Source organism: Bubalus bubalis, chromosome 18 (assembly GCF_019923935.1).
Source record: "Bubalus bubalis isolate 160015118507 breed Murrah chromosome 18, NDDB_SH_1, whole genome shotgun sequence".
Taxonomy (NCBI): domain Eukaryota; kingdom Metazoa; phylum Chordata; class Mammalia; order Artiodactyla; family Bovidae; genus Bubalus; species Bubalus bubalis.
The window spans coordinates 37799970-37823056 of record NC_059174.1 but is presented as its reverse complement, the minus strand read 5'-3'; the positions used below and the strand labels follow the sequence as shown (position 1 = coordinate 37823056).

At 50.5% G+C, this 23087-nt stretch overlaps 1 protein-coding gene across 6 annotated transcripts in view; it reads right to left on the bottom strand.

Annotated features, from left to right (window-relative positions):
• Positions 1–23087, bottom strand: part of ZFHX3 (zinc finger homeobox 3) — a 288156-nt gene that overhangs the window by 154354 nt on the left and 110715 nt on the right. For 5 of the 6 annotated variants that reach the window (XM_044932121.2, XM_044932120.2, XM_044932122.2 and 2 more), the window contains 2 exons: positions 14598–17392; positions 9252–9748 (listed from right to left, as the gene is read on the bottom strand). In XM_044932121.2, the coding sequence (XP_044788056.2) occupies positions 9252–9748; positions 14598–17346 (3246 nt within the window). In that variant the 5' untranslated portion in view covers positions 17347–17392. The remainder of the gene's footprint in view (positions 1–9251; positions 9749–14597; positions 17393–23087) is intronic. The other variant, XM_044932123.2, reaches the window with a different exon arrangement.

The window sequence follows — 23087 nt, the reverse complement described above, 5'->3', positions numbered from 1 at the left end:
TAATTGTTCCCTTATAATTTCCCTTTCAAAATAAAAAACCAGAAACACCTGTTGGGACTAAATGTATTCAAATTTGCCCTTTTAGTCCAAGTCGTGGGCAAGTTGAAAGGACTCAAAGTTGGGCTTACACCTTTGCCCGCTATGAGCTGGCACAGCTTTCCTCCAGACGGGGTTTACCTGGAGCAACTGCAGCACATGGAATTACTCTGGAATGTGGAGGCAATGGAATATTCGCAGCAAAATTCTCCTAAGGGTCACAGACCACCCGTAAGATGGCAGATGGCGTCCATGAAAAGAATTCCACTAGGAGTGTGGGGCTGGGGTGGGGGTGGGGGATGGAGAGTTTGAGATTCTTCTTTCCCAAGAAGGTCTAGGGCTCACTTAAGGATTTGTGGGGGTGAGGGAGAGGGGAGATGGGACGGTTAAGTGTTTCGACAAAGTGGTATAGTTCCTAGACTACCCCACTCCTCAAGCTGGGGTGAAGGGCCATGGCCCATCTTCTCTGGAACCCAGAAGGAGACCTGAAACCAGTAGCTGAAAACAGCCCCTCCTGGAAACCAGCAGACACAGCCATGCCATCTCCACACTACCCAAATAAGAACTTCGGAAAAGCAAACTTCTCAGACATTCAGTATTTGTTCTTTCTCTATTAAATGGTGAGACCCATAGTCTTCACTGCTGCTGCTGCTGCTAACTAGCTTCAGTCGTGTCCGACTCTGTGCGACCCCAGAGACGGCAGCCCACCAGGCTCCCCCATCCCTGGGGTTCTCCAGGCAAGAACACTGGAGTGGCTTGCCATTTCCTTCTCCAATGCATGAAAGTGAAAAGTGAAAGTGAAGTCGCTCAGTCATGTCCGACTCCTAGCGACCCCATGGACTGCAGCCTACCAGGCTCCTCCATCCATGGGATTTTCCAGGCAAGAGTACTGGAGTGGGGTGCCATTGCCTTCTCCGACAGTCTTCACTAAGAAACAAACAAACAAAAAACTGGCCCCTCTCTCAAGCCCCCTTCTCTCCTAGAGACTCCCTCATCCTGGTGAATTTGATGAAGGTAATTAATCCAAGAAATTCCACCCCGGAGGATATGTGAGAGAGGACGAGGAAAAGGGGCGAGGAAGAAACATCATCCATGGGGCTTCACAGGCCTGGAAAAGAGAACATCTGTCTCTGTTACCTCTTCTTGCACCTCAGTGCTTCTGACAGCAATACTTGGTAAACATGCCCAGACTGACCCAATCTGCACAGTACTCAGGGGTGCTCTGTAAGATCTACAAATGGGGGACAATGAACAGGACTTCTCACAGCAGCAAGGGAAGAAGAGCTATTTGAGAAACTGCTGACCAACCAACCATCTAATCTGAAAGAAAACGTAGTTCTAAATCACACAATATAGAGTCCTACACTATACCATATGTACCTCTCACAGAGGAAAGTCTTAAATGTGGGGAGAAAGTACTAAAGAAACTATCCATCAAGTGGTGTCAACCTGCCTGGGTTTGAAGACAGACTCCAACAACGCTCATTTGCTGGTGACTTACAGCGCCCTCTGCCTCGGTTCCCCCATTTGAAAACAGGTGGGTCAACAGAAGAATAAATCAATGAGTACCTGTAAAGCAGGTATGACAGTACCTGCCAGTGGTAAGTGTCATGCAGGAGCTAGCGATTACTTTTATTATAATATTAGCAGCAAGACAGAGTCCCCCTGGGAAAAGAGTCAGAACCATAAAGAAACAGATGTGCAGATTGGACAGCACATAGATGAGAAGTTCCTGTAGGTTGAAGCATATTATAAGCTAAGTGAAAGATGAATAACAGACCCAGAGAAACTACTGCAATATCCACGGCACAGAAGGAACTGGGGCCCCGATAAACCAACGGCGTTTGCAAATCAATCAGAAAAAAAGACCAACCCAACAAAATAGATGAAAGAATGAATGAAAACAGGGCAAAGACTATGAACAGAAAAGCCACTCGAGAAATTCAGATGGACAATAAATGCATGAAAACATCTTCACCCGAACAATTAAAGAGACGCACACTGGGACAAATTCACAAACAGGATGAAAACAGAAAAATAAGACTGTGTTGGTCACCATGTGGGAGTCTGAACATCATCTATTAGAGGGAGGGGATAAAATGTTCTTAATAAACCTTGAAATGTTTACTAGTTAAAATACTTAAAACTTAATGTTTAAAATATTCCTAATAATGTTAATAATATTCTGAAAGGGTCTTCTTTCTGAAGGGCCACTAGGGAGGACTCTATCTATGGGCACAGCGCCCTAAAACCAGCAGGCCTTTTTCTTGGAACAGCTCGAGTGTGGAGAGACTTCCCTACCATAAGCTCAGAACTGCAGGTAACAGGAGTGCACATCAGCAAGGGCCTGGTCAGTGAGTGGAAAACTACACAGCCACTAGAAAGAGTGACCTAGATCGATATCTTATGACCTGAAATCATTTTCAGGATGATAGGTTACATGAAAAAGGCAAACCAAAAGCACAGTGTGTGGCTAAGAAATTTCATTAGGGAATAAAATGTATGTATACACTCATGCACACTTTCTATCACTATAAGCATAGGAAAAAAAAAAAACAACCCCCCCAAAAGAGATAATTAGATAACTTGTGATCCGTATCTTAAGAGAAGAGTTGGAGAGCAGAAAAAGGACTTCCACTTTAAAGAGTATTGAAAAGCACTTAAAGGTATGAGAAAGGGCTAAGGTGTAATACTGTATACATGCAACATAATTCCAATTTTTTAAGATGCCTGACCCATCTTGTTAAATCAAAAAGAAAGAAAGAAAAATATGCTATCCTCTTTGAAGGGATTAGGCAAATGATTATATTCTCTTATACTTACCTGGATTTCTCAAAATTTCTACAGTGAAGACATATTACTCATACTAATAATTTTTACTATAAAAAATAAGGAATCCACATTTTATTATTCATTTACACTTGAGGTAAACTCGGAATGCTAGTCTTGTAACAAATAAGAATAATAATATTCTGAAGGAGTCTCCTCAGTTCTTTACCATCCACAAAAAAGGATTCAGGAAGGGTGAGAGAAAAGAAAAATATTAAAAGTACTTGGGGGACAAAAAGGAGGAACTGTTATGGAAAATGATTATGAAACCAGTCTTTCAATAGGTAGCATATTTAGTTGTTTATTTTGACCATGCCGTGCAGCATGCGGAACCTTAGTTCCCTCGCCAAGGATCAAACCCATGCCCCCTGGCTTTGGCAGCACTGAGTCTTAACCACCGGACTGCCAGGGACTCCCAAGGTGGCATATTTAGTACTGGACATATTAAAAACAGGCATACCTAGTAGGATTCCGATTCCATTATTCGATATCTAAAGCGTGGAGCCAAACGGTTACCAGGGATCCAACCTTCCTGACGTAAAGTCTGTGTAGCCCAGTGACCAGAGGGCAAAGCCTGGCTTAGAGCCAATCAGCTGAGAGATCGTGTTGAATCACATGGTACACTGGAGGGATTCACAGATGCAGGATGGTTCTGGAGGGAGGGCAAGGCTGCAGTGAGGTGTTGACCTTCCACATGGCACCCACTGGCCATCTGCTGGCCAAGCGCTCCTACATCACGTGTTGGCCACAGCTCCTACCGCACTGAAGGGTTCAATCTGTCCCAGTATGAGCCCTGCCTCTAAAAAAAAAGATTCGATCTTTCCACCTTCCCAGAGCCCCCCCTGAAGTTAGCTGGTGGCCAGAACCACTGCCAGGGCTCGCCCAGCTCTCCAGGGATGACCAGGGGCCCGTGTGCACACAGTCTCCCAGTCCGGCCCCAGGAGCCCCCACCCCGCGAGCCCAGCCATCAAGTGAGGGAAATGAACTTCAGGCCCCCAGCTGCGCTGGGAGATGGAAGGCATGAAGGCAAAACGTGCTAAGATTTACCAAAACATCTGGCCTTTCACACCTTCTAAATCAGCCACAGGAAAACACTCCCCGCCTTTCATTTTTGGTTGAAGGCACCAAAGTATAGAGAGAAGAAGGCAGAGGTATGCACTTAAAAAATAAATAAATAAACAGTCGCCCTAATGAGAAAACAAGGTTTAAGGAAACTGGTTCCAGAGTGACGATGTAAACCAGATGACACCTGTAACAGGGCTTCAGACGCGAAGCCACATCAGGGCGGCAAGGAGGAGCGAGGCGGGAGGGGCAGCTTTCTGCTTTCCAGGCAGGACAAAGGCTGCCAGTCACCACCTGTGGGCACAGAGTGTGCAGCTGCGTGCCTAAGACCCCCTGTGCTGTGCACCCATAAAAGGGCATGAAGAATGCAAACTTCAGACCAAATCTCTTTGTCTGACCTGTTGTACATCTGACCTGTCCATCCATCCTTTGGTGAACTTACGGCCCTGCTGGGAGAGTGAACCATGAGTTTCTTACACATCAGGGAAACAGCTGAGAAGATAGATTCCAAAGTAATGCAGAGTCTGGCGGAGGGTTTCTTCCTTCCTTCTACCTCAAATAATCCCAACAGCATCAAAGTCCACTACATAGAGAATCTGGGTGCCTGTTTTTCAGTCAATTGGTACCATACTCTACTTCTTAGTTTAGGCCAAAGAGACTTGGTGTCTCCCCCTCGGTTTGCCTGGGGGGCCCTACACAACCCACATGGGATCCAGACTCAACTCTGGGGAAAGACAAGCTTCTTTGTGTACAACTTAAGATTAATATGAAAACTTGGGGCTGGGCCCAATCAAAGGAAAGTCAGCTGGGAACTGTTGGAGTAACAGATTCTGGTGGGGGTCTTAATCTATCTGCTCAAGTTGATGGATTTCCATCCCAATGACTCTCAGGTGAAGAAAAACATCAAAGTGAAACCCAGATTCTGATAGTTGGCAGGTGTGCACTGATCTCCAGCTGCCCTTTCGGCACCTTCCTCCCCAAAGCAGAAAACACTTCAATGTTCAGAGAGCTCTCCAGGGACAGCAGGGAAGTCCAGATAAATACAGAAGGGCTCATGTGAGCCCTGAAACCCACTCCCTGGCTCATGATCTGCCTAGCACGGAGGAGAGTGGAGGGCAGGCGTTATCAGTACCTGCTGCCCTCCCCCCTCTACTATTTAAGAAAAGCAAGGGCACCCTGCATTGCTGTAGGGGGAAGGAGTGAGAGACTGGGGCCCAGGAGCAGGTCCTCCAGGAGAAAAGTGAAAACATTTATGTGGGAAAGCAGTCAGGGATTCCCCTTCCAGACCTCAAGCCCTCATGAGAGACAAGCATCTTACCCACAACACGCTTCCATTCTGGCTCTGCTGAATCGCTATAGACAAAAACCAAAAAAACAAGAGTTCGGCTTCTAAGCCTGACTGGGGTCCCTGGCCTTCCCGCTGCGTTGCAGCGTCACTCAATCACAGTGCCCATGATGGCAACCATGAGGGTATGAACATACGATCACTGGGGGCTGGACCAGGGCCACCACGACAGTAAGTCCGCTATGCACGAACCTTCAAGTTGTGAACTTTCAAAGATGTGAACATGTATTCCATCAGTGTCAGGCATGAGGGAAATTGCAGCCGGCCCTCCATCTCCTATTGCTGATGATACTTCAGCCCTACTGTCTCCCGCCTCCTCTCCCTCCTCCATCAGTAACTCTTCTTGCCTGTTCACTCGATGCCTGCCCCTGTGTGCCAGATGGTGTACTGTAAGAGTAAACTGTTACAGCTTAATAGTATATAAGGCTGTACTGTAGGATTAAAAATGTTTTATTCTTGTGGTTTTTTTTTTTAATGTATTATTGTTTGCGTGAAAAGTATTATAAACCTATTACAGTACAGTACTATATCACCAGTTGTGTTAGCTGGGTACCTAGGCTAACTTGGTTGGACTTACACACACCCTCTCAGAGTGGAACTTGTTCATATGTAGGAGGACTTAATGTATTTAAAGACTCAAGGAATTCAATCACAAGCATTTCAGAAAATTAACCTGGGAGCCAAGCAAAAAGGAAACAGCTTCCATCTGATGCCAGGGGCTCTCCCTCTGAACCCTACTTTCTTTTACTTCCAGGAGGCAGGAAGAAGTCGATGAACATTAACCTTGATTTAAAAACCGCTCTCACACAATAATCCAAACTAACCAGACAATCCCAGGCAAGGGAGATAGAATCACCCGTTTCTCCATTTTGCTGATCAGCCCAACGCTCTCCTGTGTCCGGATAAGAAATTATCTCATGCTTTCAGACGGCTCAGTCCTAATCCAGCAACGTACGCACCAGGATTTATGACACCAAGAGGGAGAGACTCTGGACCTGAGACCCAGTGACAGACCGGAAAGCCACACTTCTGCCAGTGTCCCCTGAGCCCGCTGGTCTGTCTCCTCAAGCATGGAAAAGGAAGAGGCAAGGGTGGGAAGAGAGGGTGGGAGACCCACAAGGAAGTCAAAGGCATCACGGCCACTTGAGCAGATGCAGCAGAAGGCAAGTGTGGGCATCTTCTTGACTGATCCATGAGCAATCTGCCAGGGAACCAAGATGGGGTGAGGTGGGGTGGGGGCGGGGCGGGCCATGGGGAAGGGGGCAGTGAGGAGGGCTGTGTGTGAGAAGCTGGGGGCCCTCCCCGGGTCAGCAGCATCTGGAGCTGTTTCTCTAGCAGACAGTAAAGAACTCGATTATATCCAGTTAACTGTGCTCTAAACTGATTATGCATGTGCTGGGCTAATGGATTACATTAGCAAGAGGAAAAATAACATGCAATCAATCTCCATTTACCACAGGCCACACCAGGGCCTACAGAAAAGCTGATTCTCGAACCACCTCCAATCCCCACCCCAAATCCCAGGACTGACAACAAGACCTTGTGCTAGGGACCCCCTCGGTGGCGAGAGAAGTTTATCTCAGTCACATCACGGGGCAGAAAGGCCTTGAGGCGGGCACTCAAATGGTAAGGTTCCGGGTCACATCTGGGAGTGGGTAGGAGAGCTCCCCGCCCCCCACGGCAGAGTCACGGGGACATTTGTTACCCAAGCTAATGAGACCAGACTAACGACCTTCGGCTCCTGACCCAGGGAATTCTGTCCTGAATGTGGGTGGAGGTCACCCCTGGCGGGTGCCAGCCATACACACTGCCTGGGCACCTCTCCTCCGAGCGCTGGTCCCTGCATCTCACCCTGCATTCCCACATCTTCATTTCTGCAATGCTGCCTTTCCTGAGCAGGAGACTCCTCCATCTTTTCTAAGGAAAAAAGATGAGAGAACTACGGCCGGGGAGGATGAGCGTCTGGGGCTAGCTGAGCAAAGCACAAAGGGTGACGCTCGAGTCGCTTCCCTCACATCCACCCTGAACACCACCTCTACCCGATTCTCAAGGTGTGCCCAGAGGACAGGGAGTGAGGACCAGCAAGGGATGCAGTCAGCAAATCCCCCAAGTTCCAGGCCCTTTGGAAGGAAGCAAACCCAAGGCTGCTCTTACTGGAGGCCGCAGTGTGGACAGTTAATGACCACCCCACGCATTCTATAACCTAAAAGGCAAAGTTTCTCCCCAGATGGAAGAGGCCAGCTTCATGCCACCTCTAAAGGACCACATTCAAAGCTGCATACGACCTTCCAGGGCCACACCAAGTCCTTCGTACTAATTTTTGCTCAGTTGGGTCATTCAGAAACTCTTTTTTTTTTCCCATGGGTAATCTCCATCAGGTTTTCGTGACCACACCGGCACCACCCTGTGGCCAGTGAGAACCTCTGATTTAAACTGATGGCCAGGAGCCTCTCTTTCCAAGGGTGGCACTCAGGGAAGCCAACCAGTGAGGGTCCAGCTCACGGAGAACAGGGCGGGCTTGGCTGTCTGGTGTCTAGACCCTCCCCTCCACACTGCTTGAGCCCATTCATGCCTGAGTCAGCAGTCAATTCCAGAACATTCTATTCCCACCACCTTGTGCCTGCTTTCTCCTCCTTTCCCGAAAATGGTTTCTCATCCATGTAACACAGGCCTCTAGACAAGCTGAGAATGAGTGACTGTAAAATGAATCACACTTATCAATCTCAGCAGAGGCTGATGTGGGGACAGGATCAGGGTCTTCCTTATTTGGAGTCTCCGTTTAAAATCACTGTAAGCAGAGAGGGGATTCAAGGAGCTCATGGTGAGGGGCAACCCAGCGCACACTGGCCCACAGATGTGGGAATCGGTGTGAATGGAAAGAGGAGAGGCTGATAACAAGAGGGAGGGAAATGGAGAGACAGGGCGAGGCCGTGGAAAGGACGTGGAGGGAGGCTGGGCAGATTTATGGCGATTTGTACCTGATTGTTCATACTAAAGCCATTATGGGATGATTAGAGAAAAAGGTGAGGCTTTAAGTCCAGTGAAAATCAATAGAAACGTCTGGAGCAATTCTGCCGTGCAAGTGGAAGGACTATTACAGTATCCGAGCACCTCCTCCTCGTTACCGTCTATGGACTGAGGGGAAGAAGGAAGGGGGCAGGGAAGGGTGAGAAAGGAGGGCTGGGGTGAGCAAGGAGGGATTTGAAAGAATGAGAGGTGGAGAGGACTTAGGAGGAGGAGGAAGGCAGAAGCCCAGCAAAAAAAAAAAAAAAAAAAAAAAAAACAGAAAATACAAGGAAGAGAACAGAGGCAGAGAACACGGCCAACAGGAAAAAAGAAAAAAGGGGCCCTTCACTTGACCGTGTGTTTCCCCACAGCACTCGCCACCTTCTAGCCTACCGTATAATTTATTTACTTTGTCAATCACCCATCCCCCAAAAGAATGGACGCTATGGGAGGGCAGGGACTTTTTGTCTGCCTTGTGCATGGATGCAGGCTCAGAACAGGCCTGGGTTATGGGAGGGGTTCAATGTGTATCTCTTGAATGAATGAATGAACAAATAAACAGAGCACCCCAGGGGGCATTCAGGGAGCAGAGGCTAAAAACAGGGGGGAATAACCAGATGGAAAAGGAGAACAGAAAGCCTGCAGGGAAACATGTGAGCACAAAGGTAAAGAGGGAACTAGGGAAATGGCAACTGTGAGTTAGGAAAGAAGTCAGTTCTAAGGAAGGTAGGTGGAACAGTGCATAGTATTGGGCTGCTATAATACAACCTGGCCCCCAAGTGAGGCACCCCACAGAGAGATCCTTCAGTTCCCAGCTGAAGCCCTCCACCCTGTCACCAGCTCCCCTCCCAATGCCAGGGCACCAGCCAGCCGCCAGTCCCTCCAGTTAATGGCATGAAGTGTCCGTCTGCCCCCAGCCTGCTGGTCACCCAGGGGATCTGCTCCACTCCTTCCAGAGACAGTCGGGGCTTACCTTGTACAGCTTCAGGCTGGCCTCGTGCCTGGAGTTGACCGTGTGCAGCCGCAGCTTCTCCAAGCTGTTGGTGTAGTAGTCGCAGGCGTTGCATTTGAGGTGGACGGGGTTGCCGATGGCCACGCACTTGAGCCGCCACTCGTTGGCCTTGCCGCCCTCCTTGATGTGGGCCACCAGCTGGTACTTCTGCACGTGCTTGTCCGTCTTGCAGTGCAGCTGGAAGTTGGCCTTGAGCTGGGTGTTGTAGCGGCAGAGCTTGCACTGGTACGAGTCCCCCATCACCGCCTTCCACTCCTCCTCCGGGAGGCTGCGCTCCACGTTCATGTGCAGCCCCAGCAGGTCCAGGGTGTCCGTGGTGAACTTGTTGCAGACGGCGCACTGGAAGAGCTTGAGCGACGGGTCGTTGGTCTGGATGAAGCTCTCGCCCAGGTTCATCAGCTCCTCCGACACCAGCTGCCCGCCCCCGAGCCGCATGTCTAGGGGGATTTCACCGCCCACTGCGGGGAAAGAGAAGGGAGAGAATCAGAGGCCGGGCTCGCAGTGTTCCTACCTGAGGCACTGCCCACCCTCCACCATCCCTGACCCAGGTTCCAGCAGAGAAAAGATCACATTTCAAGAATCACAGCGTGCTATCCACTGGGAAAATTTACAACGAAAATCAGCTTCGTGTGGTCAGATCTCTCTCATGGACATTCTGAAATTTGCAGAAGGTTATGGTTTTTTTTTTCTTTTGTAAAAGAATGTCTAGAAGAAGGTAGGAACCATATAATCTCTTGAATGTTTGAATTCAGCTCCTCTCACTCAGATTGCAAAAAAGACAGACATAAAAGCATCATTTGCTGGACGTAGGAGAATCTGAGGCTTCAGTCCCCAAACTGAGTCACAGCTGCGTTCTAAAACCCCAAGCCTTCACGGCAAATCAGAACCGGGCTGAGCAGCAGCGCTGCCTAGCAGAACTTTTTGTGAAGAGGGAAACTCTGGGTATCTGGACTGTCCAACGTGAAAGTCACTAGTCACGCGTGGCTATGGGACACCTGACACGTGGCTAAGATAGAGCTGGGGAAGCTGCATTTTTCATTTTTACTTCATTTACAGTTAGGTCAGTGGCTACTGTAGTGGACAGCACGGCTCTAAATCTGAGATTTCCAGAATGATCTCCTTATTCCTCACCACACCTACCTGTCAGAGGCGCTGGCTCCTCCCACTTCTCCCCATGAGTACAATCATCTCCTGCCCATGAGCCCCCACACGGCGTGGAATGTAAGTCCACTCTGGGACCTGTCATGTTCCCCTCTGGCATTATCTCAGCCATTCAATATAGGTGCAGCCTCTTTAGGACAAGGATCCAATCTTCTCCTTGCTGAACCTCTAGAGGGTACCCAGCTCTCCGCACAGGGGCCCAAACATCTGCCATGCCAGTCAGGGTACAGAGCAGCCAAAATGTTACAGGTTTGGCAAGTTGGGTGGAGATGAGCAGTGAAACGCAAAGGTCAGCTCACAGCCCTGGAAAACGGGGGTCTGAGACGGCTCTGCTCCTCCCTCTCCAGCCCGGCTTTCTCAGTCCATCATGGCCCTGCATAAACCAAGGGCTGGCTCTCACTCACCAACCGTAAGTTAATACTGTGAGCTCTTATTTCTGTCACGAGAAAGGTTTGGAAAGAGCAGCCTTCCCTCCATTGCCTAGAAGCCTATAGTCAAGCAGAATGCCGAGCGTCGGCTTCTATTTTTTGCTTCTCCCCTAAACACACACACGCTCAAGCTATGTCTCCCCGTGCCACTCCCCAACTGATATTTAAACCTGACCTTTCACATGTGGTTGAGCTGAAGGTTTTTTGTTTTTGTTTTTAATGACTGATTAGAATCCAACTTAGTAGCTAATCAAAGAAAAGATGTTACTATTTAAAAAAATTTTTTTTCTTATTTCTGCTGTATGAGGTACTCTGAGTGAGGAGCTCAGTCCAGGCTCGACTGGGCAGAGTGGCTGGATTTGAAGCCTGCGGACAGTCTAGCAAGCCACAGAAATCTTTTGCATACAAGTGCCAGCAGACTCTGGAAGCTTTCTGCCTGTCTTCTCTCTTGCCATCTCCCCTGGTGAGAGGAGCCATAGCTATGACATTCTTCTTAGGACAAGAGAGAAAAAGAGATGGGGGGAAAAAAACCTAAAAGCTCCATCCCTTAATAGGGATGCAGGCCAGGCAGCAACCACAAAACACATTCAATGTTCAGTGAAAGCAGAAACTGCCTGGAGGGTAAGACAAGGAGCAAACATATATTTGTTTCTGATGTCGACCACCTGAAGCATCAAATCTTCTTCAGTTTTAAAATTTAACCTCAGCACATCAATACCACTCCAAAGAGAAATTCAGCTGTCACTTGCTGGGTGCCTGAGTGAAAGTGAGAAGTCCTTGGCACACGCAAATGAAATAAGTCCCTGTTGCCATCCCAAGCTCTTAAAGTGAAATGCAAATCCAAGACAGAAGCAAAGAAGCAGTGAAATGGGGGTGATGGGCAAGCCAAAACTCCCTCTGAGAACTATACCCTGGAGAACCACACACAGGGCTTGTGCTCCCACACATCCACTGGGCTGGAAGGAACAAATTCAGTCCCCAAGAAGTGGAGGAACCTCATCCAATTCACAGGCAGGTCAGGTGCGGGGGGAGAGAGAGTGCACACTGAGAACTTAGCTGGTGCCTACTCTTGAGTCACGCCAGTTGGATGGTCTTGAAGAGGACCCCATCTCCCCCCAGTTTTAACTTTAAGGCTGGAGACTGACACCCTGGCACAGAGTTCTGCCCTGAGCACATCCTCAGAGAGACACAGGGATTAAAAGATACCTCCTACAATCAAAAGCAGAATCTGAGGAGTTCTTAAACCTGGTGCAAATGTCCCATGGCCAGCTGGCTACTTAGGAAATAACGTAGGTGCCTTGGCGAGCCACCCATGTCTCCATGCTGTGCTAAACTATAATCCAGATGGATGTCTGGAAGGATGGTCACCTGGACTCAAGCCTAGCATCTCACCTACAGATGGAGGCAAATTCAAGCAGACCAGACCAATGATGCCGAGCTTTTCCTTGACAGTGTCTAGAACGCACACGTCCCCAGGATCAGTGGAGGTTCCATCAAAGGGAGGAAGAGAACACTGACTTTGTGAGGAGGAGTGCAGTTCACAACTGCTACTTCCCCTGCAGAGCCCAGTAATGCCTAATAACGCCCACAGCCTTCTCCTAGCGCGCCTAAGGACCAATCAGCCGGGCTGCACACAGAACTGAAAGCTACGCTCTGTTTTCCTACGCTGCCTTCTGCTGAGGTCCCACGACTGAAATAACGGGTCCGGGCGGACACATTCTATCGCTCCCACAGGCATGCAGGCTTCTGGCATCAAGTATTTTTGTGACTCTCACCCTCATCTCAACAGCGCTCATGGCTTAAGGCAGGCACGGGAGGTGTTCAGGGACTCACCTCGATTGCCAAGCAGTGATGCTGGAAATTCAAGGGCCCTCCGTGACTACCTGGATAAGGTCTTTAGAAGGAAGAACACTATTCTCTTTAAGAAATAAAGTCCGGATCTTCTACGTATGTGCAGAACTCAAGGATCCGTTTCGTTATCTTTCGCATCTGCCCTCTGCTCACGATGCACAGTGTCCCGCAGATTCACAGACAGTGGGTGCTAAAAGCAAACCATTTATCTACCACTCAATTCAAGCCTCAGTCAGAATTACTGGTTTTCAAGGTAATTAAAAAGTCTTCACTTTGACCCAGTATGAACCCATACATTTTCTGTGTCTTCGTTCCACTTACATTATATATGATTTACTCCAAGACCTGCTTCCCCAAGATTCTAAATCTCCAGATGAAGAAAACCCCAACCGCTGTAGGCTTTAAAAGCAGTACAGTCTTTGTGAGTACCAATGCCACTCATAGGTGTGCAACCCCCATGGTCACTCTTTGGACAAACAGAATGACTGATCCCTGTGCATCCATGATTGACCAGTGGGTAAAACATCTTCAAACTGCTTGGTAAGAAAGGATCAACCAGTCAATGTTCCAAAATGGAGAAGAAGATTAAAGTTGCCAGGATTCAAATTTAAATGCATGGCAGGAAAAACAAATTAAATGCCGTGAAATATAACTCATCAGCAGCAATTAGCACTGAAAGACCACACAAATAAAGATGTGCCCGCTGGGGAGGTTCAGCCCTCTGTGTGAACCTGAGCCATCCTAGGATAAAGGTGCTTGCTCATGCTTTGTTGCCAAGAACAACTTACTCCCATGTCAGTAAGGGGGTCTTGTGTCATTCAGGACGTTGCTGCTGGTCTCAAGAGGTTAGCTGGGTCAGGAAACAGAGACCAGGCTTGTGCAGTTGGGGCAGGCGGGGCCCGGCCACCACACTGGTGCTCAGAAACTGGTTTGTACATTTGCTCGCTATAGAAGCTCTTCCCTAGAAGTGGTCACAGTTCTTTTTACATGAAGAGTCGTGGCTTTTGGCATCCAAATCCTGTCCTCTTGGTCCCATTCTGGCTCAACGAAGCCAACGGGTAAGACAGTTTTCCAACAGGAAGCCATGTACTCCATGGCAACAAAGGCTCCGTTAACCAGGATCTGATGCTAAAATCAGGCTTTCTTTAATGTGCCATTTTAGAACTTATGTATCACTCATCTATCACATCACTCCTCACAGTGCCCCCCAGGTCAATCGATTCCCAACTATACTAATCACTGGCAACTCACACAAGGTAATAAAAAGAACCCACCTCTTTAAAGCATCAAGATCCCAGTAACAACACTGGAGAACTTTGGGAGACGTATCTGGGTGGCTCCTGGTCTGCTCACAACCAGACCTGGCTTATTTAAATAAGTTACACCACAGTCCTCAGATCCTATTTCAGAGGTGACCATCCCTACTGAAAACTACAGCGATACTTTCCTGCACATCTCAATAATTGTTTAATGGAACCCGAAAGTCGAGGGGAAATGTAGCGATTTTTCAAATCAAGAAAGGGACGGATAAAGGGGGGGATGGGGACAGGAAGGAAAGTTGACCCAGAGCCAAATACTAGAGGAAACACTCAAACTTCACTACATCTCCGTGGAGCTGGAGGGCACCTGGGTCTCATGTTGAACCCAAACCACTGTCCACGGGCTCAACACAAGAGTTCAGGGGATTCTAGAGAAAAAAAGATGGGACGACTGGATGCTGAAGCAGAGCGCAGAACGACTCACAAGAGAGCAAAGGTTCACGAAATTCACAGGACTCGACAGAGTCAACGGGGACCGTGGCCCGCGCGCGTGTCCTCCCCGGTTTGACTCCCATCGCTCAGGACAGACACACACGGGGCAGCCTCACCTAGAGCAGGCGTCATGGCGGCCACGGGCCCGGCGGGGTCCAGCTGGAATCCGCTCATCACGAACGGGGCGTCCGGGGCCGCGCTGTCCACCTTCAGGTTGGGCAGGTTGACGTTCTGGGCCAGGTAGTACTGGTAGAGCTCGGCCTCGGCCGGGGAGGGCAGGCCGCCCAGGCCCAGGTGGCGGCTGTGCTGCATCTGCGTCATGTTCTGCTGCAGCAGCATCATGTTGTGCATGTGCTTCTCGCTCGTCATGTGGATGCGCAGGTTCCGGGCCACATTGGTCTCGTAGTCGCACACCTCACACCGCCAGGTGGGCTTGGTTTTTGGTTTGGTGGGCGAGGGGGCCCCACAGGAGCTGCCCATGTTGGCCGCAGCCGCGGCTGCTGCAGCTGCGGCCGCCGCCGCCCCGGCCGTGTGGCTGAACACCTGCTCCCCCCCGCCATTCTGCAGGTTCTGCATGTTGTTGAGATGCTTGTCGGACTGCATATGGATACTGAGGTTGCCTTTGGTCGTTGTGGAGTAGTTACACACCTCGCAGCGGAAAGGCTTGTAACCGCACGTGTAGCTCTCGCCTCGTGCCAGCCGGGGGTGGGGCTGCCCGCTCTTGCAGTAGACGCAGGAGCCCCCCGGCTCCGGGTGCTTCTCCTTCATGTGCGCCTCCAGCGTCTGCTGGTACTTGTAGTGCCAGTTGCACTTGGGGCACTTGAGTGTCTTGCACGAGTTGCGAGAATGCATCATGGTCATGTGGCCGCCCAGCGAGCGGGAGGAGCCCAGGACCGTGTCGCATTTGGGGCACTCCACGCCGCTCCCCGAGGGGCACTCCCCCACCCCGAGCTCGCAGAGGGAGCCAGCGTGCTGGTGATGGGGGACAAAGCCCCCCTCGTCCCCCTCTGTGCTTTCATTTGGTTCTGGTGCTGTGGCATTGTCTTTATTGGCACTTTCATCAGCAAAGTCCAGCCTCCTGCCGCCCTCTGCCACGTTGGCCCTGACGCCCTCACTGTTAAAGCTTAAACGATTCCTCCTGTTCGCACCATCAAAGACAACAAAGGAAGAAGCGGAATTAGAACTAGTAGAAGCTGCGCCCCTCGACAGGGTCTGGAGCACATTAGGCATTAAGGGGGAGTTAGAAATGCTTTGGTTTGAGAGAGCAAGGTCCTTTTTGCTGCTACTACCTGCCGCGGCCCCAGACTCCTCAGGGGGCCTGTCCTCCAGCTCGTCATCCAGCTCACTTGGAAAGAGTCCTTTGCAGCCCTCCTCCTCCTCTTCTTCCTCCTCATCTTCCTCCTCCTCTTCCTCTTCCTCCGCCTCCTCTTCCTCCTCCTCCTCCTCCACCTCCTCCTCAATGGGCTCCACCTTCTCCGAGAAGCAGTCCGGATCACCCACTTCTTGCTTCTCTCCTTCTGCTGCCCCAGAGTCCTTGCCCTCTGAGGATTTGGTAGGACTGGAGGCCAGAGGCCCCAGGGGGACTGAGGTAATGGGGGTCTTCAGGACGGAGCTGGTGAGCCCGCCAAGGTTCAGGAGGCTGCTGGGGGTCAGGAGACCCGCCTGGGGCTGCTCGGGGCCCGCAGTGGGGCCGGTGGGGAGAGCCTCCTCCCCTTCCATTCGAATGCCACTGAATTTCCCATAAAAACTGTGTCCAGGGCCTATGAGGTTAGCGGTGGAAACTAAAGGGAGTTGAAAGTTTTTGTTTTTTGGTTCCAGAAAACTTACAAGGGGTTCCTTGTCTTTGCCGATCCCTTGGATGATGGCGGAGATGTTCTTATTGCTAAGAATCTTCCGCTCCTCTTCACTCAGGGTCATTCGATGGTCGTGCACCGCGTGGGTCACAAACGAACGGACGTACCCGAAGGAGAGCTTGCACAGGAAACACATCAGGATGGGCTTCCTCTTGCCGTAAAGCACGAAGCCATCGAATTTGGACAGGTCCACGTTGTTGGGAGCATCTTTGGATACGCAGGAGCTTTTGGCAGAGCCGTCGCTGTTTAGGTAATCCTTGCTGCTTTTGTGTCGCACGTCGAATACGCGGAAGCTGTGCAGGACGGGGCTGATCCCCGCCAGGGCTGAGGTATTCGGGAAAGCCTGGTCTGGGCCCTCAAACCACTTCCCGAAGGATGAGGCTATGTGGAAAGTGTTGATGATCTGGGGGTAGACGGGTGCCGCACAGGAAGGGTCCCCTTGCTTGCCCCCCGAGGCGGCGGCGGCGGAGGGGAGAGAGTTCAGGAAGAGCGACGGTAGAGGCCCGCCGCCGCCCACGCCCCCGCCCTGGGTCAGCTGGCTCAGACTCTCGACGATGTACGCCGAGCCGTCCGGCTGGAACACGATCTCCCCGGCCAGGTTCTCCACGTCGCTCTCCTCGTCCCCCTCCTCGCTGCTGTCGCTGCCGCTCTCCTCCCGCGGGGGCGGCGGCGGCGGCGGCGGCGGCGGGGGGCGGGCGCCGGGGCAGTGGTGCTCCATGTAGGTCTGCAGGCTGGCGAAGGAGGCCGAGCACTCGTTGCAGCTGACCTCCTTGCCGGCGGTGGCGGCGGCGGGCTCGGCGGCGGGCCCGGCCGGGGCGGTGCTCTCCGCGAGGCGCTCATTGAAGGGGGCCCTCAGGCCGTCCAGAGGCCCGTGGCTCTCGCTTGTGGGCTGCTCCATGCTACTGGGTTTGTCGGGGAGGTGGGTGCTGTTGAGTTCAGTCCATTGCTGGTGCTGAGAGATACCGCACCCATTGTCCTTCCCCGAGACGACGGGCGAGTCACAGCCTTCCATGGTAAGGCCTGCGTGGAGCTTTCATTGCACCCAGTACGGATCGGACCTGAAGGGCAGAGGCAAGGGGGAGAGGAGGGAGAGAAGGGGGAAGAGAGAGAGAAAGGAAAGAGGTTAGGAGGGCCGAGGCTAAGGTCCTACACAGAGCACTATGCCCTGGCAGGCTTCTGTCTTCCACACCCACAACAGAGACGGAGGGGCAGCAGGGACCCCGGCCGTCGCCCCACCCCGTCCAGGCTTAGCGGGCGGGCAGTGCCCCTGGGTGTCACAGGAGGAGGGGGATGTCGGGGAAAGGGGCGTCAGGAGAAGCCCTTTCTGTCTTCAGACTGTCAGCTGCTGCACCCCTGGAGACCAGTTTGAGTTTGAGATCTTTGCACGCACAGTGTTCGAGTCAGGGCCCGGCGATCAGGCAGGGGTCAAGGAGGAGGCTTGTTTTCAACTTTCTGGGACACAGAACGGTGGCCCCACCACATACAGAGGGCAACACAAAGCCACCTCTGTTGCCCACACTGTCTGTGGGCCAGGGGAACACCTGGAACAGACAGAGAGACAGGAGAAAGACAACTTTGCAGCCCTAGAGAAAGGATGATGAACCTGGGCGGGGACATGCCGTTTGATTTAGAACCGAAGTTGTGCCCTTGCTCTTACTGACCACACTTTTAGTTTGAGAAATTCACGGAGAAGTGTTTGAGGGCGCAGGGGTCAAGGGCAAGTGTGCAGGCCTGGGCAAGCTCTGTGAAGCCCCTCAAAGGCCCCATGGCTGCAGTCACCCTGTCCCAGTCTTGAAAACACTGTCTCATTTTACAAGTAGTAAAACTGAGGCCCCAGATCTAAAAAAATGACTCCAATGCCACTGGGACACTGAGAAAGGTGGCATTCTCAATTCCCGTCTCCTCCCCACAACCCACAGAACACCCTTGCTTGTGACTCAGCTGGCTTCAGACTCAAAATACGGAGGTGCAAAACATGAGCGGGATGTTTCTAGGAAGATCCACCCAGACTCTCAGTGGGCTGAGTCCACCACCAGCAGGGAGGATCTCACCCTGCCTAGATGGAGCGCGTTCACCACTGACTGGGTGGGTTCTGCTGTCAAGGATCTCACAGCGAGCCGAGATGGCAGCTGGGCTCCGCCAGCCCCAGTTCCACACCTGCCTCTTACTTATTAGTCGTTACCCAAGCAGCTGTCCTTCAGCCCTGGGGCTTTTCCGTTTCCGACTCCAAAGTGCCACTGAGCTCAATCTGCCCTCTGAGACCTCACGTCCCTGGGGAGGGAGACATTAGATCGCTTGTCTCTGCTCTGCTCCTGTGGCAACAACATCACAGGAGTGTTTCTTCTGTCTGGCCCCGCTCCTACAGGAGACTCAGCGCCTCGCAAGGTTTTCAGAGTGCTCTCTGTGAATCCCAGGCCACCCTCCCCACCACACCTCCTTCCTGGAGAACACTTGGCTGCTTCTCCACCCACCATCTCATTCACACACAGTGCATGAAGGTTTTGGCTGGGTTTGTTCCCCTCAACCCCCGCCTCCATCTTCCCATTCTTTTTTTCATTGCTTGATTCTCGACTGCACAGTGAACCAATAGCTCCCTCTCGGGAAAAGATGGGGAAAGCAGGTTTACCAGAAGTTTCAGGAGAAACAACTTTTTGGAAGAACGTGTCATATTTTGTTTGTTAACACGCAAGTACACGCGTGCACACACACCAGCTCTTAGCTTATAACCTCAAATTCCACTACAACAAAGTTTCATGTGCCTTAGAAAAGATATATTGATTTTAAACAAACACAACTACACTAAACCAAACCAAACAGCAAATGCAATGAGACATCCTCACAAGGCTCAGTTGGGATACAGGTGAGAATCCAGGGTGGCTCTTCCCGAAGGACACGTGTGATTGGCTAGATGATATCTGATTGACAGCTTGGGCCAAAAAGGTTGGCAGGCCTGAAGAGGCGGGAGGGTTAACAGCCCGATTGTAAAATCAATGTCATAAATGCTTGGTAAGTTACAGGAACATGCGGGAAGGGGAGGCCACGATTGATAAAGGAGAACAGCTTTGATGCTTCACCAGGGACTTGTGTATTGACAGCAAAGCCAATCTCTTCTCCAGCCTGGACTGGGCTGAGAAACCTGCAAAGCGTTTACCAATTAATTGGTGGGCTTTTCTTGCTCTGCTCTCTTCTTCCTCCTCCTCCTCCACAAATCATCTGGTTAAGGGACTGGGACTTTTAAAAAGTCACCCAACTTTGTTTTCTATTCCTCAGCAAAAGATGTCAAGAAAAGATGACCTTGTGGGCAAAGACAGATATCCTGTGGCAGTGACACTTGCCCCATGAGGGGGCACATGTAGGGGACCCCTCATTCGCAAGGGGGCAACAGCCCACTGAGATGCTGGTGGGAAAGACAGAGCCTGCTCGGGATCCCAAGCACCTGCTCTGGGCTTCCTGTCAGTGCCTGCTGGCCAGGGTAAGCAGGCAACTCTTGCCACCTTGCTAAGCCAAGTGTGGTTCGGGGCCAAAGAGCCTGTCTTCACCAGGGAGCCTGTGAAAAATGTAGGCTCTCAGCCCTACCCCAGATCAGAATCTGCATTTTTAATACCATCCCCAGGGGCTGTGCATTACTGAAGCTTGAATGAGACACTCTGCTTTATGACAAATCACTGCTCCTCTGCGCTTGGAGCCTATGCTGCCAGGTAACCAGGCAGGGTCAGTCTTGGGCTCACTCACCAGTCCCTGGGAGGTGCAGGGATGGGGGGAGGGGGGAGGCAGAAGGGGACCAGAGCACAGAGATGCAGTAATCTCTTAACTCTGCCCCACCTTTGGGCCCCAGGATCTGAGGCCTTCTCCCACCCGGCCGGCAGTTCCTTTCGCTCTGTTTATCAGCCAGTCAATAAGAAAAAGGTAGTTCTTACTTAAGGAGGCAGAAGTCAACTCAAGGTCGATCAGCACGCTGTCTGTAAACATGGTTTCCCGTAAAATCAATGATCTTCAGTTATAGAGGGCAGCCTGGGAGCCCAGCGGGTCCCCGTGCTCTTACAGGCGGCCCCCCACCCCCGCTCTGCACCCCTTCCTCATCCTTCGGTATGGCTGCGGCTGGCTCACACACCATAAACCCTCACCCCTTCTGGCCGCCTGCTCCTCTCCAGCCATCTGCACCCTCGAATCCCCTTTAAACACAAGACCACCAGTGTTGGACTCAGCGTAGGTTGTTCTTTTTTTTTCTTGGTGCTGGTGGTTTTAAGAATTTAGTTAGATTTCAACAGAGCACATCTCTTCAGTAAGAGAGTTAAAGGGAGGGACCTAGCACTCGCACTCTCTCTGCTGAGCGCCTTCCTCTGCCATTTGAGAAGTCCTCTCGTGGAGAAAAGTTCTAACATTTTCATCAGGAACCCTTCCCCCATTCTTGTTCCTCTCACTGTTACAGTTTCCTCAAACCTACCTGTAAAACCTCTGCATTTTTGCCAGTCTCAGTCTTTTATTTTTCAAAGACGGTTAAAAAATGGTAAGACTCCACCCTGTTATCCCAGGGGCCCCCCATTAACAAAGTCATCCATCTCCCTCTTTCAACTGAGAAGACGTGATGTGACAGCTTTATCACTCTCCCTTAAGGAGACAGGCCAGGGCTCCATGCAACAGTTACAGGGAAGCTGGTGAAGTTACAGGGGGTGCAGCTATGAGGAAGGGGAGGGGGCTCTGCTGTTGCTCCAGCTCCTGGAGAATTAAACACCAACAGTCGCACTGTGTAATTTTAAATTGTTAATTAGCACAGGGTTAATTAGGCAGTCCTTTCACAAGAGGCTGTCTGGCAGAAAACCAAGAAAAGAAACAAAGGGGGAAAGAAAAGAAAAACAGAGAGAGAGATGGGAGAAACTGTTGCCTCCGTGAATAACTCATGCAGCATCACCAGAGAGACGTGAATGGGCAGGCTCCTGAGCGTTCCCTGCTCATGCAGCATCACCAGAGAGACGTGAATGGGCGGGCTCCTGAGCGTTCCCTGCTCTGCTGGAGGGGGCTTCAGTGAGCACCACCTTCCTGAAGGCGATTTGGCAGTGGGTGTCAAAAACCTCAAAAATGCACGTGCCCTTTGACTCAGCAATTCCCCCGTTCCAGGAAACAACCCAAGATACCCACAGAGATAGAAGATTATTCATCACAATGTTAGTAACAGGAAAAAAAAAGATGGCAATAATCTGGAGAAACAAGGTATTTTCTAAATTACAGTGCATAGCATTCCATAGGATGGTATTAAATAGCACTTTTAAAAGAAACTATGTGCAGGGGTGGGTGGGAAATGATCACACAGGATGCTGAGTGAACAAAGCCTATATAGGTTCTGCATGTGGAAATCCGTGAGATTTATGTCAAAAAATTTTACAGAGGTAATTGCTAGGGGATGAGGTTACAGGCGACTTCATGTCCTACTCTGCGCCTTTTTTCCCAAAGGTTTTTAAAAATGAAAACCATCTGAAGGGAAGCCATCACTTCTTGAGTGTAGCATCATGGTAAGGCCTGTGGGTCCAACACCACCTGGATGCTTATAACATTCCATAAGATGGGTGCTATTTTTAGCTGCATTTTGAGGCTGGGAAAACTGAGGTTGCTTGACCTAAATGACAGATGACATCAGATCAGATCAGATCAGTCGCTCAGTCGTGTCCAACTCTTTGCGACCCCATGAATCACAGCAAGCCAGGCCTCCCTGTCCATCACCAACTCCCGGAGTTTACCGAGACTCATGTCCATCGAGTCAGTGATGCCATCCAGCCATCTCATCCTCTGTCGTCCCCTTCTCCTCTTGCCCCCAATCCCTCCCAGCATCAGGGTATTTTCCAATGAGTCAACTCTTCACATGAGGTGGCCAAAGTACTGGAGTTTCAGCTTTAGCATCATTCCTTCCAAAGAAATCCCAGGGCTCATCTCCTTCAGAATGGACTGGTTGGACTCCTTGCAGTCCAAGGGACTCTCAAGAGTCTTCTCCCAGATGAAGAAAACATCAATTCTTCGGCACTCAGCCTTCTTCACAGTCCAACTCTCACATCCATACATGACCACAGGAAAAACCATAGCCTTGACTAGACGGACCTTTGTTGGCAAAGTAGTGTCTCTGCTTTTGAACATGCTATCTAGGTTGGTCATAACTTTCCTTCCAAGGAGTAAGCGTCTTTTAATTTCATGGCTGCAGTCACCATCTGCAGTGACTTTGGAGCCCAGAAAAATAAAGTCTGACACTGTTTCCACTGTTTCCCCATCTATTTCCCATTAAGTGATGGGACCAGATGCCATGATCTTCGTTTTCTGAATGTTGAGATTTAAGCCAACTTTTTCACTCTCCACTTTCACTTTCATCAAGAGGCTTTTGAGTTCCTCTTCACTTTCTGCCATAAGGCTGGTGTCATCTGCATATCTGAGGTTATTGATATTTCTCCTGGCAATCTTGATTCCAGCTTGTGTTTCTTCCAGTTCAGTGTTTCTCATGTACTCTGCATATAAGTTAAATAAGCAGGGTGACAATATACAGCCTTCATGTACTCCTTTTCCTATTTGGAACCAGTCTATTATTCCATGTCCAGTTCTAACTGTTGCTTCCTGACCTGCACACAAATTTCTCAAGAGGCAGATCAGGTGGTCTGGTATTCCCGTCTCTTTCAGAATTTTCCACAGTTTATTGTGATCCACACAGTCAAAGGCTTTGGCATAGTCAATAAAGCAGAAATAGATGTTTTTCTGGAACTTTCTTGCTTTTTCCAT